The sequence below is a fragment of the Tachyglossus aculeatus genome, chromosome X4 (genome assembly GCF_015852505.1).
Source record: "Tachyglossus aculeatus isolate mTacAcu1 chromosome X4, mTacAcu1.pri, whole genome shotgun sequence".
Lineage (NCBI taxonomy): Eukaryota > Metazoa > Chordata > Mammalia > Monotremata > Tachyglossidae > Tachyglossus > Tachyglossus aculeatus.
In genome coordinates, this window is record NC_052098.1 from 5577648 (window position 1) to 5596800 (window position 19153).

At 45.6% G+C, this 19153-nt stretch overlaps 1 protein-coding gene across 17 annotated transcripts in view; it reads right to left on the bottom strand.

Moving 5' to 3' along the window:
• LOC119947832 (transducin-like enhancer protein 4) overlaps window positions 1-19153 on the bottom strand; it is a 137415-nt gene that overhangs the window by 55698 nt on the left and 62564 nt on the right. For 10 of the 17 annotated variants that reach the window (XM_038769462.1, XM_038769474.1, XM_038769472.1 and 7 more), the window contains 2 exons: window positions 11636-11840; window positions 10586-10602 (listed from right to left, as the gene is read on the bottom strand). In XM_038769462.1, the coding sequence (XP_038625390.1) occupies window positions 10586-10602; window positions 11636-11840 (222 nt within the window). The remainder of the gene's footprint in view (window positions 1-10585; window positions 10603-11635; window positions 11841-19153) is intronic. The other 7 variants (XM_038769475.1, XM_038769473.1, XM_038769471.1 and 4 more) reach the window with 1 other exon arrangement.

A 19153-nucleotide genomic window follows, 5' to 3' on the forward strand; every position in this document is an offset into this window, starting at 1 on the left:
AAATTTAAACAATTTGACTGAGATTTTAAAAATTATTTTAGTAGTGAAGGAAGCTGAATGAACAGAAGCTGTGGTAGTGAGAGTTTACATTTTTCCCCATTTCTAGCATCAGGGATTGAAGTTCAATTCAAATGACTACTTAATATCAAATTATATGGCCAGCGGCAAAGTGTAAAATGACACATCTGTGTTTGTGGCCTAGAAAACATACAAGAAGATACCTGATTCCTGTAAAGGAAAGTTTACTTGCGGCTCAATATTGGACGGATTGGCCTTGGGCACATCACTGGACTTTTCTGGGCCTCAGTTTTCTCAACTGTCAAATGAGGATTATGCGCCTCATGTGGGACAGGGACTATGTCTGATCTGATTATCTTGTATCTAACACAGTGCTTGGCACATAGTAAGCGCTGAACAAATGCCGCTATTATTACCAATCAGTCAATAATATTTATTGAGCACTTACTCTATTCAGAGCCCTGTATTAAGCAGTTGGGAGGGATTGGGCAAGAAGGGGCCAAAGGCAAGAGAACAGGCGAGTGAGACACAGTGAAACAGGTTGGTGGTAGAGGAGCAAAGGGTGCAGTCTGGATTAAAGAGGGAGATGAGAGAGGATAAGTAAGGGAAAGAAAGGTACAGCTGCTGAAAGTCTTTTCATTCTCTCCATGAAGTAAACAGGGCATCAATATCTTAATTGCAGGTGGTCTTGAATCCTTCTGATTTTAGCATCTCATTTCTGAGAACTTTAAATACAATATAGCAGAAGCGCAAAATCCTATTTTCTCCAGCTCTCTTTCCCTCCATCAGAATACCTCCAACTTTGTTTCCACCAGCTCTCTTTAACCCTCAACGACTGCCTCCTTTCATTTACTATCACAAAGTCATAGTCCTGTACCACCACCATCATAGCATGTTGCCATGGCAATAATTAGACGTGACTCTGTCCAATCCGATTACCTTGTATCTACCCCAGTGCTTAGAACAGTGCTTGGCACATAGTCAACACATAACAAATACCACAATTATTTACTAGGGAAGCAGCATGGCCTAGTGGAGCCCGGGCCTGGGAGTCAGAAAGACCTGGGTTCTAATCCTAGCTCCGCCACTTGTCTGTTGTGTCACCTTGGGCAAGTCACTTCATTTCTCAGGGCCTCAGTTATCTCATCTGTAAAATGGGGATTAAGACTGTGAGCCCCATGTGTGCCAGGGACTGTGTCCAACCTGATTAGCTTGTATCTACCCCAGCGCTTAGAATGAGGTTTGATACATACTAAGTGCTTAACAAATACCATTATTATTATCCTCATTATCATTCACTGAAATGAAGTGACTTAGGTCTGGATTGGTAACCGCCTGTTAAATGAAATTTGTTATTCTGTCAAGAAAGTGTTATTGTTTGATCCAACACTTCCAAGCTTAGAACAGTGCCTGACACATAGTAAGTACTTAACAAATACCATTATTTATCAGTACCATCATTATTACATGACTCCAGAATTGGTGGAGAGAGCATCTACAGGGTGAATATTTGAGTTAATAATGGTAATGATAATGATGGTGGTATTTGTTAAGCATTTATAATGTGCTTATATACTGTCTGTGCTTATAATATACTGTACTAAGCACTAGGGTAGATACAAGATAATCAGGTCAGACAAAGTGCCTGTCCCAAATGGGGCTCACAGGTCTAAGTAGGAAGGAGTATGATTTAATCCCTAGGTTACAGATGAGGAAATTAAGGCCCAGGGACTTGAAGTTCATTCATTCATTCAATCATATTTATTGAGTGCTTACTGTGTGCAGAGCACTGTACTAAGCACTTGGGAAGTACAAGTCAACAACATATAGATGAAGAAGCTGACCGAGTGACCGAGGCGACGGAGCCACTGGCCCCGGCATCCCCAGGAATCCAGCAGAATTGCCTCCACACAACCTCATCTTCCAAACCAGCGTGCGGAGAGGCTTCAGCTGCATTCTCAGGGTCTCCCCACACCTGGGGGCCTCCTTGGGCCGGGGTCTCCTGCCCCCATGGAGGGACCTCCTAGTGGGCTGGCGACTGGACAAGTGGCATCCGGCCTGAACCCAGCGCTCCCGGTTTGGCGTCCACGGTCTTCTCTGGAAAGTCTATACTTCACGCTGCTGCCCGGATCATCTTTGTGCAGAAATGCTCTGGGCATGTTACTCCCCTCCTCAAAAATCTCCAGTGGCTGCCAGTCAACCTACGCATCAAGCAGAAACTCCTCACTCTCGGTTTCAAGGCTCTCCATCAACTCGCCCGCTCCTACCTCACCTCCCTTCTCTCCTTCTGCAGCCCAGCCCGCACCCTCTGCTCCTCTGCCGCTAACCTCCTCACTGTACCTCGTTCTCGCCTGTCCCACCGTTGACCCCCGGCCCACGTCCTCCCCTTGGCCTGGAATGCCCTCCCTCCACACATCTGCCAAGCTAGCTCTCTTCCTCCCTTCAAAGCCCTACTGAGAGCTCACCTCCTCCAGGAGGCCTTCCCACACTGAGCCCCCTTTTTCCTCTCCTCCTCCCCATTCCCCCCGCCCTACCTCCCTGCCCTCCCCACGGCACCTGGATATATGTTTGTACAGATTTATTACTCTATTTTACTTGTACATATTTACTATTCTATTTATTTTGTTAATGATGTGCATCTAGGTTTATTTCTTCTGATGACTTGACACCTGTCCACATGCTTTGTTTTGTTGTCTGTCTCCCCCTTCTAGACTGTGAGCCCGTTGTTGGGAAGGGACCGTCTCTATATGTTGCCAGCTTGTACTTCCCAAGCGCTTAGTACAGTGCTCTGCACACAGTAAGCACTCAATAAATACGATTGAATGAATATAGATGGTCTCTACCCAACAACGGGCTCACAGTCTAGAAGGGGGAGACAGACAACAAGTAGACAGGTGTCAAAACCATCAGAATATACAGAATTATAGCTATATGCACAGAACTAATAAAACAGAGTAGTAAGTACGTACAATTAAAATAAAGAGTAATAAATATGTACAAATATATACAAGTGCTGTGGGGAGGGGAAGGGGGAAGAGCAGGGGGAGGATGGGGAGAGGAGGAGGAGAGGAAAAGTCGAGGGGGCTCAGTCTGGGAAGGCCTCCTGGAGGAGCAGAGCTCTCAGTAGGGCTTAGAAGGGAGGAAGAGAGCTAGTTTGGCAGATGTGTAAAGGGACTTGCCCAAAGTCACACAGCAGGCAAGGGGCGTAGCTGAAATTGGAACCCCAGTCCTCTGACTCCCAGGACCTTGCTCTTTCCATTAGGCCACATTGCTTCTCATTTTCTTGTGCTTTTCTTGAGTTCCACTAAAACCACCATGGAGCAAAATAGAAGTTAGATAATGGTTAGCAGTGGCGGAATTTGCCAAGAAAGATCATGGACCGGTCAAATGCCCACTCTATAAAGCATCCCTGTGGACCATTTTATGGTAATGCTATAGAAGGGGGTCTGAGAGCAAGTAGAGAGAGAGATTCTATATCTCCAGGCACAAATAGACACTTTCAAAATTCAAGTAACGCATACCGTTTTAGATGAATCCTATCTGAAATGCCCCTTTGCAAATGTTCCAAGTAAGAAAAGGCCCAAGGGGAAGGAGCACAGGGAGGTAAGACTTTGGGGTTCAGTTTGTTGGGGTTTTTTTCTAAACCCAGGCAAGAAATTCACATGAGGTGAGGAATTTAAAAATAAGAAGTGCAACCCTTCACTAAAAAATGCTGATCCAACAACAGAAGAGATTTAAAAAAAAAAATCAATCATCAGCACCTTCACAACACAAATACCCAGCCAAAATCAGCTGGGTAAGACAGACCACAATAACAAACAGGGATCTGCTAATTAATATTTGTTCTGCTCCAGCAGACAGCTACTGGACGAGACTGCAACAAACAAGCATGTCTTACCCAATCACATCATTAATCCATTCACGTTCACCACCTGAGGACCGGCTATGCCCCAAAGATATTTATTCATCTGTTCCACAAACAAACAATTACAGCACATTTTCTGGAATTAGGGCACCTGTTACATTCCACACAGTTTACATGCCCAGAGGCAGATATCAATTAATACTGAACAAATTACTGTATCAGAAGCTACCAGAACAAAAGTTCCTAATTACATTTTGATAAAGTCACCCAAAATATCAAAATATTTAGCATGGAGTAAACACTTCCCTTTATGAATCAAAATGTAATATGCTGATATCCTAAAGATTCAACTCCACCTCAATGCTTTGAAAAGAAGTTGGTTCATCATTAAAGGCCTGAAAAAATAACTCTAACACAGTGCTCTTTCACACAAAACAATTAACTTTCATTTAGTCAGTTGTATTTGCTTAGTCAATGATATGGACTACTTAATTACTGAAACACACATTTGTATATGACCCCAAACAATGAGGCTTATAAATCCAAAACACATTTCTGAAGCTCTTATAAATTCAAAACACATTTCTGAAGCGCAGCTACTAAAGAACGAAAGGAGCAACCAAAACACCCCAAACTTTCTTTAATGTCTATCCATTCTCTGTCAGCATGCAGATTTTGAGGAGTAAAATAGCTGTGATGAATATAAAAGCATGAATAGACTGCTATTTGCATTCTATATATATGAACCATGATATTTGAACTGCAAATACCGCTACTTCACTCTTCTAGCTAGAATATATTATTGCACACAACTATAAATAGCATTTCTGACTCTTCTCCCCACTTTATTTTCTATGGTATTTATCATACCTTATTAGCCAAGCTTATTATAAGAAAAAAAAGTCACCCTCAATAGCACTGCCAGATAAACACGCTGCTTTCTGAGCACCAGTTGTGGGTAGGGGCTCATTGATGTGGTGTATTTCCCCATGACAGGTATTATTGTACAGGAAAGAATGTTTTTTTTTTAGCTCAGGTACTTGTTTTTCAAATTGCTTTGCTTCCTTTTTTTTTTTTTGCTTTACAACCCTTGTTTTTTGTAGTCTCATCCTAGAGCAATGTTGAATGTAGGGGCGGCGGGGGGGGCGCCCCTCTAAAGAGGCAGTGAGGATTAATGGAAAGGGCAGGGGACTAAGAATCAGGAGTAATACTATTAACTGTGGTATTTGTTAAGCACTTACTCTGTGCCAAGGACTGTACTAAGTGCTGGAGTAGATACAAGATAATCAGGTCCCACAGGAAACTCACAGTCTGACTAGGAGAGAAAACAGGTACTAAATCCCCATTTTGCAAATGAGGAAACTGAGGTTCAGCGAAGTTAAGTGACTTGCCCAAGGTCACACAAGAGATAAGTGGCAGAGCCAGAATCACAAGTCAGGTCCTTCTGACTCCCAGGCCCATTCTCTATCCACTAGGCCACACTACTTCTTTGTAATATTTGCTAAGCTCTTATTATGTAGCAAGTACTGTGCTAGAGGTTGGAGTATAGACTAGATGATCTGGTTGTACACCACCGCCATCCCACACGGGGCTCAGGAATCTTATCCCGGTTTTACAAAGGAGGAAACTGAGGTACAGGGCAGGTAAGCGACATGCTCAAGATCGCAGCAGACCAGTGGGTGATCTGGGATGAGCACCCAGGTTCCCTTTTTCCCAGGCCTGTGCTCTTTCCACTAGACCATACTGCTGCAAGGGAGAAAGATATCTTCTGTCCTTCCACCACCCAAACAAACCAATGAGAGGGAAGAGGGTGTGACTTTAATCCACTTAGCCAGGACAAAGAAACCTTACCCAAAGCCTGCCCCCTTGTGCAGGAGGAAAAGGAGGAGCAAGAGGAAGGTAAACTCCCCCTTTCACCAAAGGGCCAATAAACGCTGGGACTTCAAGAAGCTGAAGCATCTCCTCACCTATCTTACGTATCCTCACATCATGCCTATGAAGTCAGCAAGGCCAGGAGTCCTCTCCATTTTCCACATGGGGAAACAGACACACGAGGATGAGTTTAATCCACGATAGGGCTGCCCTGCAGCTGTTGGGATTTTTTTTAGCATGGAGCCTTTTCCAAGGCAGAAATTTTAAAATTGACAAAACTTTATTTTTGGCAGTTCATTTTCCGTTAGGAAATTGGCTTCCAGGCCCAATCTGCATGGGGTAAACCCAATATTCCTTGCTGACAACATTCCTGGAGCCACATTTTGGGGGCTGATGACCATCGGCACTGTTTTCCAGCCTTTCCCGGGAACTCTGATGTCAACATGCAGCCACCAGCTCTGTGGTCCTAACTTGCTGCTACCCTGGAACTTGAAGGGGAAAGGGGGAGCTTCAGGTATCTTCTCTCCATTCTACAGATGAATCAGCTGAGGCCCAGAAAGGTTAAGTGATTTATCCATGGTCACTCAGGGGACAGTGGCCCATCTGGGACTCAAACCCAAGTCTCCTGGCTCCCAGCCCCATGCTCTGTCCACTAGGCATGGCTGCCTTCCTCCTTCTCACAGTGCTCCCTTCTTGCTCCTTCTCTTTAGAATGCTTTATTTTTTAATGGCATTTCTTAAGCGATTACTATGTATCAGGCACCGTACTACACGTTGGGATAGATACATGCTAATCAGGTTGGACACAGTCCACGTCCCACATGGGACTCACCGTCATAATCTCTATTTTACAGATGATGGAGCTGAGAAAGAGAGAAGTGAAGTAACTTGCCCAAGGCCACACAGCAGACAAGTGACAGAGCCAGAATAAGAACCCAGATTTTCTGTCTCCCAGGCCCATGCTCTTTCCACTAGGTCACACTGCTTCCCCTCTCTTCTATCCTCTCACATCTCCCCCTTCAAGTTTAGTTTCGCCTCTGTCAGTACTGGCAATACCAACTGCCACATTTACAAAGGCTCTTTTCCCTTCTCTTGCATCAAGTAGGACTATGACACGGGCCATTGGAAGCCATCATATTAGCCCTGGGATGAAAGTACCATGAGGTACAATTCAAGGAACCAGAAGAGAAGGCTTAGGGTAGGGGGAGCCAAGAAAGAGGGGAGGGAAAGGACTTAACGTTCTTAGAAAGGTGGATAGAACTGTAAGCTCCTTGAGGGCAGGGAATACATCTACCCATTCTACTGTACAGTCCTCCCCCACAGGCTCAGTACAGTGCTCTGCATAAAGTAAAAGCTCAGTAAATACCACTGACTGATCAAATGACCTTAGGATGGTGTTCAGCAATGTCCCATTACCATTAAGAAAAGGGAGAGAGTACACGGGTTTATAGGATAGTGTTCAGCAATGTCCCATTACCATTAAGAAAAGGGAGAGAGTACATGGGTTTATGGTTCAGCGTGATAGGATTTCCTGATGATTCAGGAGGTTTGGGGAGCTTTTAATGAACAGAAGATACCCTTCTTTCCAAGATGCTCTCATCGGAGGGCTAAATGACACCAAGGTCCCCTCCAGCCCTAGGAGGCTGTGAATAAGACGGTCATCATTATTCCAAGCCAGGCTTTTCCACAAGTCATTTCACTTAGAAAATCCAAATCCATGTTATGTATGTGGTGGCAGCAGTTTCTTTGGAAGTAGGAAATTCACTTTAAGAGCCTATTCTCAGAGGAGGTATCACCCTCATTTCAGAGATGGGGGGTAGGGGCTAAATGAAAAAGTAACAGAAAATGGTCCACAGTCAATCAATCAATGGTATGTATTGAGTACTTCCTGTGAGCAGAGCACTGTACTAAGTGCTTGGGAGAGCACCATACAACAGAGTTGGTAGACACAATCTCTGCTCACAAGGAACTTAGTCCCGAGGGGGAGACAGGCATTAAATCAATTGTGGATAGGTAGTGCATGAAGCAGAATTGCTTAGTGGAAAGAGCACGTGTCTGGGAGCCAGAGAACCAGGGTTCTATTCCCAGTTCTGCCAGGTGACCTTGAGCAAGTCACTGCACTTGTCTGGGTTCCAGTTCCCTCATCTGTCAAATGGGGATTAAGACTGTGAGCCCCAGGTGGGACATGGACTGTGTCTAACCTGATTATCCTGTATCTACCCTAATGCTTAGTACAGTTCCTGGCATATAATAAGTGCTTAACAAAAACCACTGAGGAAAAAAAACACAAAAAAACGAACAGACCAAAAAAAAAAAAAATCCTCCTTAGCCCTAAGGAATTAGGGGGCCCCGTTCCGATGCAGAGACAAAGCGGGGAGGCCACGGCCCACTGTCCTAGTCCTACTGCTCCTTGTGTCCGGCCTCTGAGGATCCCAGTGCTTCCTTATGTGGGTGGGAATCTCCATCCTCCTCACAGAGACCAATTCCCGGGGCCGGGGGTAAGGTCAGTGTCGTGGGAGAAATGAAAATGCAACCGCTTTGACGGACAGCCCTCCCTCTCAGTCGTGGGAAAGGCAAAAAAACCCAAAAAACCAATAATAAACAACAACATAACTAGACGGCGCCTTAATTACCTGAGCCTTCCGGTAAGTCGAAATTTACATTTTATGAGCCATTCTAAAAGATGCCTGGTTTAATAATCTGAATCGTCAGGAAAACACTTTAAAGTGTCTCTCACAATTAAACCCATCCACAACCTGGTATAAATCAAAATTTTGCTACCATATCAAAACGTTACACTGGGGCTGGATAACAATGCCCACATCCTCATTACATGCTACACTAATTACTACCAGCAGATTCAGAATTTTCAGCACATTAGAGGCTTTTAGAGGAGCTATAAAAAATTTCAGGCACCATTAATTTAAATTTGTATTGAAATTTCCTTTTGACAGATGGCCAAAAATTACTTATTATTTAGAGTACCAGAGCTGCCTGTTTGCACATTAGAAGAGGAAAGGGAAAAATTAAAAGCAAGAAGAAAATTTATGTCCCGTTCATTACCTGTTCAATGTTAAGGAGCATTATCCTGCCTGAATAAATTATTTCGTACAAGCACACCGACTCCAGCTGCCAGCAACTGGCGCATTCTGGCTGATACAAACCATCACAAGTCATCAAAAAGCCCCTTCTAAGCAGGAACCACTTAAGGGAGGGCCTATCTAGAGAACAAGCTACTTTGGGTGTTGTGGAAAACATTTCAGGAAATTAGCAAACTATTTCACCTTGTGAAGCTTGGCAGCTAGTCCTAAATGTTTCCACAATCCAACTCTGAATTTGAAGACGGAACACCACTAAACATCCATTTCTAACTCCCATTCCACAAAAAAAAAACAAAAAAAACCCCACTGTCTGTTCCCTTCCTCCAGCCATTTCCATGCTCACTCCCCTACCCATCCCAAACGATTATAAATGCCCGCAAAATACCCTACTTTTCTCAGGAAAGAAATTTAAAAAAGTAACGGACCCACAAAAATAGTGCACTAGAGTAGAGCCATTTCTATAACCTTTGGGGCATGGCGGGAGTTCACTGCCTAAAGGAACATATTTATCATAAGTAAACAGGCTAGGTTTTTATTATGCCATCAGAATAATGAGAGCATCAGGAATTTGCAGGGGCCTCTCTTGGCTTACCTTTGGAGTGGAGGGTCCTTCTGATTTCACAAGCTCACGCACAATAGATTTACTACATTCTGTCCTAGAACAGTTGTGTTTTCAGGTGGAGAGGTATATACAGGGAAAAAATCGTTCCAGCGGGCACATGCGTGCCCACTCACCAATGATGGCATTAGACTGTCAGGTTCATACACACACACACACTCACCCCCCGCCCTCCCCGAGATTTACCCAGGGTGACAGTGATTCCCTTCAAATCATTTTTTTTTCTCTGTTCATGGGCCATGCAAAACATCTCTCTAATTCCCTTTCTAGGTCCAAGGATGACGATGGACCCTCCTGGCAGGAATGAAAGATAAGCCTCAGTTCAAAGCTTCCAGGATCAATAACCGGTCTAGATCTGGAGAGAGTAGAAGCGTCAGGGTGCCAGGGGAAAGATTAAACAAGGCATCAGAACTCTCAGAATGGCTGACTTGGGGCCAGATACTCATAAGAAAGAGTGTTTACCTCCTTGTCAACCCAATGCATCTCCAAAGTCATTAAAGAGTTAAAAAAATTGACAGATTAAATATGATGCTCTTTGGCTGAGGTTTGAGGACTAAAGACCACCCTTTTCTACTTCAAACACAGCCAGTTCAGAACGCCATGCAAGTCCATAACTGCTGATTCAGTGCCAGCTCAAAACTCCTCTAAACACTTTGCATATTTTATTCACTTTTGCTAAGGGTAGTGTGTGGATGTGGTTTGCTTTTGGTTTGGCTTTTTTATTTTCTTTTCCAATGAGGCAGACACCTTTTGCGGGGTCTAAATGAAAGGCCTCACCCATTTCACTCATCAAGCCAATAGGTAGACCCAAAGCTTCTGGACTGAGAGCCTTAATCTTTACTAGTAGCGCTGACTTCTTTGGGCAAACTGTTTCACACTTCAACCTATGAGACCGGAGATGATTTGAATCATCCCGTTTAGAGACCCTCCTCTCCCAAAATCGAACCAATCCCAAAGGGGGCATTTTAATCCAGATATGCGGCTCTGAAATCAGTCACTGAACTGGCTTCTTCTTATCATCAACTTTAAGAGCAAAACTCCAAACTCAAAGACATGGCCATTGTGCCAACTACAATCAGACCTTCTTTCCTCCTGAGAAATGGAATCCTACCTTTATGGAGTCTCTGTCTACAGGCAAACCGCAGCAATAGAAGCAGAGGAGGTGGCAGCAAGAAGGGTGGGGAAAAATGAAAAGAAATGGAAAGAACTGGTTAGTTCACCCACAATTATACATTTATCCCACTTGGAAGAACAAATCCCATTCTCCCTTAATAAATTATCCAGATGCTAACTCTTCTGTCAAGTTAATTATTGATACTGCACTACCAGAGTTTTAGAGCTCCAGCCTGCCTTTTGTTTTCATTTTCTGCCTGACTCACAGTTGCGAAATCTGGAATCGCCAGCCCCTCCACATGAGCAGTCATTGCCACCTCCAAGTCTCGCAGCGTCCATGGAAGCCCCAGCCGTGGGAGGCCTTGGCACGGGACTCAGAAGGAGAGACTCGCATAGTGGGTACCCTGCCCACTCCTTTGCCCTCAGATCAGCTCAGAAGCCAACAGCGGTCGCCACGGCCTGACTTCGGTCACGAGTCACCAGAGGGACGACAGGAGCCACCCAGCTGGGGAGGCCGAAATCCAGGGAGAGTTAAGTGACGCCTGGTTTGGCCTGACCACCGGGAAGTTTAAAGCCCAGCTGATGGCTTTACCGGTTAAGTCGTTTCCATCTCCCCATGATCCGGGGGACCTTCTTAGGCCCAGCTGCCTGCCATGAAAATGATCGTAAAGCACCCCGCAAGCCGAGAGTGCGATTGACAGGTTAATTCATCGTCACCTGTTCTCAAGAAACACAAATAGCCTAGCGCAAGAAGTGCTCCGATTAATAGCAACCAAGGCGATCATCGTCAATGATAATAAAAATGGCCGGGCCCTTCCAAAATGAGATAGCAACCGTTTTGCCGTTGGTAAGGACGCTCTCTTGGCCGCCACATAAGCCCTGGCCCTGCTCAAGAATAAAAGCGGCTTACGACTGGGAACAGCCGACTGACGCCCTCCTCGCCGACCCGGGTGTGGGGGTGGGGTAGCGGGAGCGAGGGGCAGGGGGGTCCCATGCTCAGAACGGCTAATAGGACGACAAGGTCAGACATCCTGACGGCTTCTCTCACCTCTTTGGTGGTCATTGTCGTGGTGCTTTTTCTCGTCCTTAATTGGCAGGTGGGACTGGCCTCCCAAGGCACCGGAGAGGGCTAGGAGACCAGCGCTGCTCCCAATAGGTGGGATGGCTGGAGGCTGCAGGCCCGATGGATGTGGAGTAAGAGGCACCGGCAGACCGTGTCCATGTGATAAATGCTGGGCCTGGAGTTGTTGCTGCTGTGAAAAATGAAACACAGATCTTGAACTTGGCCAACCACCCAGAAAAGCACACAACAGACAGGCGCGGGGCCTCCTCCCCCGCCCTCTCCGTCCCTCCTGCCCCCAATCCCACCCCCACCCCAGCACTACGGAGGTACCGTATGAAATGGTGAGGGAACCGTAAATGTCCCAAGCCTTACTTCAACTGGGGCTGGTCTCCAGGGGATTTCCAGGATAACTTAATAAAGATCAATGAGAATCAACAGAGCAACTTTTCCCAGTTGACACCCAAGGAGATGAACTTTCACAGAGTGTTTGTATTTTATTCTTGAAAAACAAAGCCCCGCTATTATCCATCTCTAATCAAAACATATACGTGAATAACTATTAAGGCAGTTATGCGGTACAAAAACGCTGAAAATTGAGAAAATTAGTGTTCAACATGCTCTCCCAGAACCACCACACAGCATGAAGCGAGAGTTAATTTGAAAGAGAAAACCTGAATTAACAACCCAGAAAAGGAAACTGGTTGGCAGCCACCGTTTTCAGCCCTTTAAGTGTCCTCAGCGGTACTTGAGCAAATTACTAAAGAAAATCTAATGTAGCAAGGCTTGGGTCCTTCTGTAGGCTGGCTCAATAATGCTGAAATAATTGGGCACTCTGTGCACGTTTAGTGCTGCTCGAATGAAAAGAGCTAGAGGCCTGCCCTGGTCCTCTTCTCTAGCTGCTGATGCTGTGTTGTGACAGGTTTATTTGAGTGGGACACTGTGATGCCTATGCCTATGCACCAGCAACTGCGCTGACAAGAGTTGAAAGTCATTTTTACCAGTACTCTGAGAGAAAGCCCTTGAGAGGTTAGAATTGGAGTGCTTGACCTTAGCCAAGGCTGCGACAAGCTCTCAGCTAGACTAACCACTGTGGGATGGAGGGTTTGCGGTTACTGAACAGGAAGGGAAACAGGGGAGCGGGGGAGGACACCGGCTACGTTCGACATCCCCCCACAACGTGATCTGCGCAACTTAAAGATGTGCCCAACTACTTTCTATAAGATTCTATAGGAGCGAGTGCCCCTTCCCATCAAATTGCTTTTAGGGACCGATTTCTGGTAGGCATGCACAGATCCATCCTGAACCATGCTCTGACCCGGGAGTCTTTCCTCACTCGGGCATTTTTCTTCCTTCCTCCGCAAGCCTAGAACTGACAGAAATGTGGGAAGCTTGGGTTTGTTGTTTCTCCTCACCTGGGGGCCTTTTCATGTGCCAAAATAAAGCCAATGCCCACAAAGCCAATGCTGGCATTTTTAGACCCTAAATCCACCTCCAATAACGGATGCCTTTCACACTGCAAACTTTGTGTTGCTCAAGGGAAAGATAAGGGAAAAAAAAAGCTAGACAGTCGATCCCGCCTTCCCAAAGAAAGAAGACCTAGGAACGTCACCACCCGGAACGAGACAATTGAAATCTGACTTTTAAAAATCAGAAAGCAGAGGGATCGGGCTAATCACAGAAAGCTCCAAGAGAAAATGGCAAGCTTTAGACATTTCAAACTCTCCTAATTCTTAAATCCGGGACCAGTCGACATTTCTGAAGTGTTCAAGTTACTTCTGGCACTTGAAATTTGCACCTCGCAATCCATAGTCACATACTTACATAAGCCTCTGCGTTCAAAGCCGACGCTACCAACGGTGACGTCATACCCACGCACGCAAGCGTGGTCGAGAAGACCCACGTGGGACTGTCGCCCCCTCCCGCTCTGGGTGGGGCACCCAGATCCGTACTCCGCTGCCCTAGTGTCGCGAACCAGAGTCACATCCGTTTCTGAGCCTGGCCCATCATCCCCCTGTTCTCTACCAAGCCTCTGTTCCGGGAGGGTGACCCCTCCCCCAGTTGCTGTGCGCCGGGCCAATTCAGCCTGGACTCCGCTGGGTTTTTACGCAGCTTAGTCTTTCCTCCGGGCTTGCTGGTGCCCCCTGACAATTCACCATCCAGAAGCTACTTGGATCTCCCACTCTCATTCATAGCTGTGTTGGTCAGCTGGTTCCCGCCATCGGATGCTCTATACGGTTTGTGGGGAAAAGCGGTGATACTACTTTAGTAGGAGCATGATGAATCTTCTCTAGGGTCTAAGTCTCACAGCCACAGAGGGGTTTGGCCGTCACTATGCCTTTAACAGACTCTTTCGCTGTCACGCTCAGTCAATCTGTCAGGATACTCTCTAGTATCAAAATATTTGGGATGAAGTCTAATTTGGATACCCAAGCATTTTGGGGTTAACGGGAGGAGAGACGAGTCCCACCTCGGAAACTCAAAAAAACAAACAAACCAAAAACGGTCCTCTTTCTCACCTACGGATCCAAGCTCGATGCCTCTTCAGAGACGGAACACTCTGCTGTACTTACAGTTTTACGGTTCAACCCAATGAATTGCTAGAAGGCAGTGGGAGTGAGAGACGAGACCTTCCCAGTGGCACCCAGCGATAGAGAAGAGGTCCAGGGCCTCACCTATGCCTTCCCAAAATGGCATAAAGAAAATTTACAGTAAAGCTTGAGAGAAAACGCACTAGCAAAGTAATTTCTAAAACCCCTCACCAGAGTCAGCGTGCAGGAAGCCTACCTCTCTAGCTCTCCTGGAGACTTTACAAGGAGGAAAGGGACGCTCTTGCCATTTTCCCAATAGCCTCAACTCTGTCCCCAAACTGAGAGACATTTTGAAGGTTAATTAGAGACCAATTAATGTTGTAAAACCATGTCTCACTGAATGTCCTTACCTTGTATCTACCCACAAGACAAACGGAACTCCCAGCAATGTACGGGAGGGAGGATGAAAAGACGGAAACCCTATTAATAGCTTATATACGACTATGCGAATCAGATAACTGATGATAAAACAGCCCTTAGAATTTCTGCAAATTAGAGGAGGAAAGGAGAAAGTAGAGGTGTTGAGACTGGAAAGATTAAAAAGCCTGTGAATCATAGGGGATGTGAAAAGGGATATGGTCTATTTCAAAGACTAACAACCAAAAGAAATTGAACTTGGAGAGAGTTCTTTGGCAACCACACTGTGGTTTTGTTTAGGAAAATATTTACCTTGAAAGTGTTCTTTTATGCTCAGTGTAGGGCACTTTGCTACTTAAGCTATCTGGCACAAATAATACCCATGCCACTTAAGTTGACTTGATAATTAATTTTTCCTTTCTCCAGCCACACCACAAAGCACCTACTCCTTTTTTCTGCCCCTGTGTAGGGCAAGAAGTGGCAAAATGGGACTATCCTTCAAATTTCCCCTCAAGAAGCACTGTGGCCTAGTGGAAAGAGCCCAAAACCTGGGCATCAGGAAACCTAGGTTCTCATCCTGGCTCTGCTGCTTCTCTGCTGGGTGACCTTGGGTAAATCACTTCACTTCTCTGTGCCTTAGTCTCCTCACCTGTAAAATGGGGATTCAATCCCTGTCCTCCCTCTGACTCAGACTATGAGCCTCATGCGGGGCAGGGACTGCATCCAACCCAAATAACTGGTATCTACCCCAGTGCTTAGTAGAGTGCTTGGCACATACTAAGCACTTATCAAGTACCACTATCACTACAAGTATTATAATTACTATGTTGGCATGCAGTAAGTGCTTAATATCACAATTATTATTCATTAACTTTCAGGAGCCAGCATATCACTGAGCGGGTAAACCAAATATTGATGAACAGCTATTATGTATTTTTCAAAGTGCACAATAAAAAAGGTAAAGGTGACATTTACAGGAACGGAGCATTAGCTTTGCTTTCACTAACTGAGAATGATTACCTTATAGCTGCTTCCAGCTCAGTCTGAAGGGTAAGAGTACAAGATGAAGATGCATGTTCGTAGACAATTTCCTTCCAGACTCAGAATTTCCATCACCAAAAGTGACCAAAATGAGGAGCTCTTTAAATAAACGTACATTTTCAGGCCTAAGAGAAAGAGTCTGATTTGGAAATAGCCGGAAAGTGGAAGGACAGATAGACAGATTGCAGAGAACAACTGTTTCTCTTCCTATGCTTATTGCAACACACTCACAATCATCAGGCTTTGAGCAACAATTGTCTGTCCTGATGCCTATTTCAGGCCGAGCACCACTCTAGACACTGAGGGATGGGCAGGGAGGTTACAAAAGGAAAAGGAGCCCTGCATGAGAAGTCATTTGAAAAAACGGGTCCCTCAGAGAAGACCTGCTCCTGGAAAAAGCTGCTACGAATGTGTGTGTTTCTGTCAGTCACAGATCTTTGACAGACAAGACCAAGAATCTCCAGCCAAATCAATCAATCTGTGCTGTTTATTGAGTGCTTAACTATGTGCAGAGCATAGTTCCCAAACATTGGGAACAATGGGAACCCAGCAAGCAGCAACATCAGAGGTAGAAACAGGCAATAAGAAAACACCTTGCTCAGTGTCCCAAAGTTTTCTCTCCGTTTGACTTTGTTTTCCCTTTTGGAGATTGCTAGCCCTGCAAAGGTCAGGGACCGTGTCTAATCTGTTCACCCTGTACTGAGCCCAGTGCTTAGTATGGTGCTTCACTCAGAATAAGTGCTTAATAAATATCACATTGCTCGTCTCAATTTGCTGCCCTTAGCTCCACTGGGATGCCTTTAACTCTTGGGGAGTTGCCTTCTGTGTGTGAGTGGAAGTTTGGGCGGGGGGGGGGGCGGGGGAGCGGGCTGAGGGGAAAGGGGTGATGGTGAAATCTGGAGACTGCAGGGATTCAGTTTCCAAGAAAGGTTAAAACCTGTGGCCCAAGAAAAAATGGAGAGAGGATGAGCGAGAGAAAGAGAGAGAGAGGAAGAGACCAAGAGACATGTGTTTCCAATTGTTACCACAGAACCAACAGCTCTACCCATTCCACCGAAAGGATGCCTTATTTCTCAAGACTAAACCACAAACCTGAAGGCCCCTTAGGAAGTTGAAGCACCTTAGGCTAGCCATCTTGCCTGGGGGTTTCCCATCATACCACCGATAAGCTGTTCAAATGGGGGTTAAGCAAACTCAAGATCATTAACAGAAAGAAATCCAGAAGCCACCTCTGGCCTCTCAATCCAACCAACAGCACATCGCTGGTTCTTTCTCTGGAATCTCCCTTTATTTCTGCATGGCTGGGTCTATGAATTGCTTTTGTTTACATCACCCCGGAACTGCAATAAGGGCAATCCAAAACACAGCATGACCACATTTTAGCTCCTGCACCAACCACTGGCCTTTCCCCGTAACAGTGTCATGAGCAGCCAGGCAGAACAAACTGAGAAGCAGGCTCACACGGCCACCTCCCGCCCTCAACCCTGCACAATAGAAAGAAAGGCAGTTCTTGGGAGAAACCATGATAAAGGGGAAATGGAGGAGACTTTCCCACAGAGCTGCCTTGGAACAGGTTGGAGGATGATGTGAAGGTATGGCTACTTCTCTTAACTGGAAAGTTTGAGATCTTCATGGATGTTTGACTCTGGGGAAGTTGAGGCCCCCAAAAGCGATTTCATCCAGAAATCCAGGGACATCCCACAAATTATTCCTCCTGGTGCCCCTGTTAGATTAGAAGCTTCTCAAGGGCATGGATCATGTCTTTGACTCTTTCTGAATGTTCTCCCAGCATGTGGTACACTGCTCTGCCCAAGGCAGGTGCTCAATATGCAACACTGATGCCAAAACTGACCCGCCATCGGAATTTACAACTTTGTTTCTTGGAAAATTGGGCCGAGTCCAGCGGGTCGCCTCCTCTGATATTTTGGGGTTGTAAGGTCAAAAACTTTGAAATTTGGAGTCTTCGAGGTGGGGCAGCAGCCATTTAACTCTACAAGGGACAAGGACTGGTGGAGAGAGTTAGCATAAAAGGCAAAAGACATTTAATGAGTCGGGCTTTGATCCGGCTCTGAGCGAGGGAAAACGAATGAGAGAAACCTACGGTTCACGTCCATTGCCTTACCGCCTACCTGCTTCAGGTCTGCAGATGTTTTGTTTTGCTACTACTAACATCTGAATGCCTTAGAAGCAAAATGAAAAACTGACCACCAACCCTTAAGCCTGTCAGAAGTAATTTTGCACTGTACAGTCTGTTTGCCAGCTGCTGCTTCTCTTTCTATGAGTGACCATTTGGAAGCATCTCCTTGTCCCAGTCCACTTTCCAGCATGTTCGTTAGCCTCAGACTTCCCCCAACTAACGTATTCACTTCCCGTCCCTTGTGTCCAGAACTTCAACAAAACCCAGACTCATTTTCACTCCCTCTTCCCCACAGTGGCTATGGCAAGGTCTTTTCTCTTTTCCAGAATGCGACAAGCAGATTTCCAGCTGGAAAACATTGAAGCTTCATGTCCCAAGGTCCTGCTCTTGACTGTTTCTCAATAATTTTGCTCTTCTACATCCCACTTCTTACTTAGCTCTAACCCCTCCCTTATACTAGAGGTAGTGCTTGGACTGTGGAGGATAATGGGTTTTAGCCCTGTAGGCTGGGGACACTGGGGAGGCAGAGGACACAAAACAAAGGGTAAATTTCAAGGGCAAAAATGACTTGTCCTCCTCCAGCACTTGGGCCACCTTATTCCTAAAGCTAAATATTTGAAAAGCAGAGTTTCCCTAACACACCACTGAAGTTTGCCGTTCACATATGCCTGAAGGAAGTTATGGAAACTGAAACACAATAAACCCAGTGATCTCTGCCCAGGAGACGATGGTTTTCCTTCAAAAAACGGTATGAATATCTTGGGTGATCCAGTGCTAGCAAAGCTCAGATTCCCTGATTTGGGAAATTCTCATTCGCTGTCTTTTATATTCTCATTCTCTCTCTCTCTATTCCTCATCAACATGCAAAGGTCAGAAATTTGCTCGCAGAAGCTTTGTGTGTGGCTCAGAGTTCTCTTGTTATCCCACTAGACTGTAACCTCCTTCAGAGGAGGGATCATGTCTACCTACTCTATTGTCCTCTCCCAAGTGCTCAGCACACAGCTGACTGTAAGCGCCTTGAGGGGAGGGATTATATCTACTAACTATTGTACTCTCCCAGATGCTTCGTATAGTGCTTTGCCCACAGTAGACTGTCAGTTCCTTTAGGGCAAGGATCATGTCTACTCACTCTATTGGATTCTTCCAAGTGGCACAGGGCAGTTGGAACGTGATATCGAGAGTGGCGGGAAGACTATGACTAAATCAAAGATGGGAGTGATGAGGAATCTGTGGACTATTCTCTCACAGCAGTTATGTACTGCTGGTTTTGTTGGTGGTGTGCTGTTGCTGAACTGTTGTTTTGTGGTACTGACCTTATTATTCCTTTCCCTGTGTGTCTGTCTTCATTTCCTCTGCACCTTTCCCCCTGCCCAACAGATT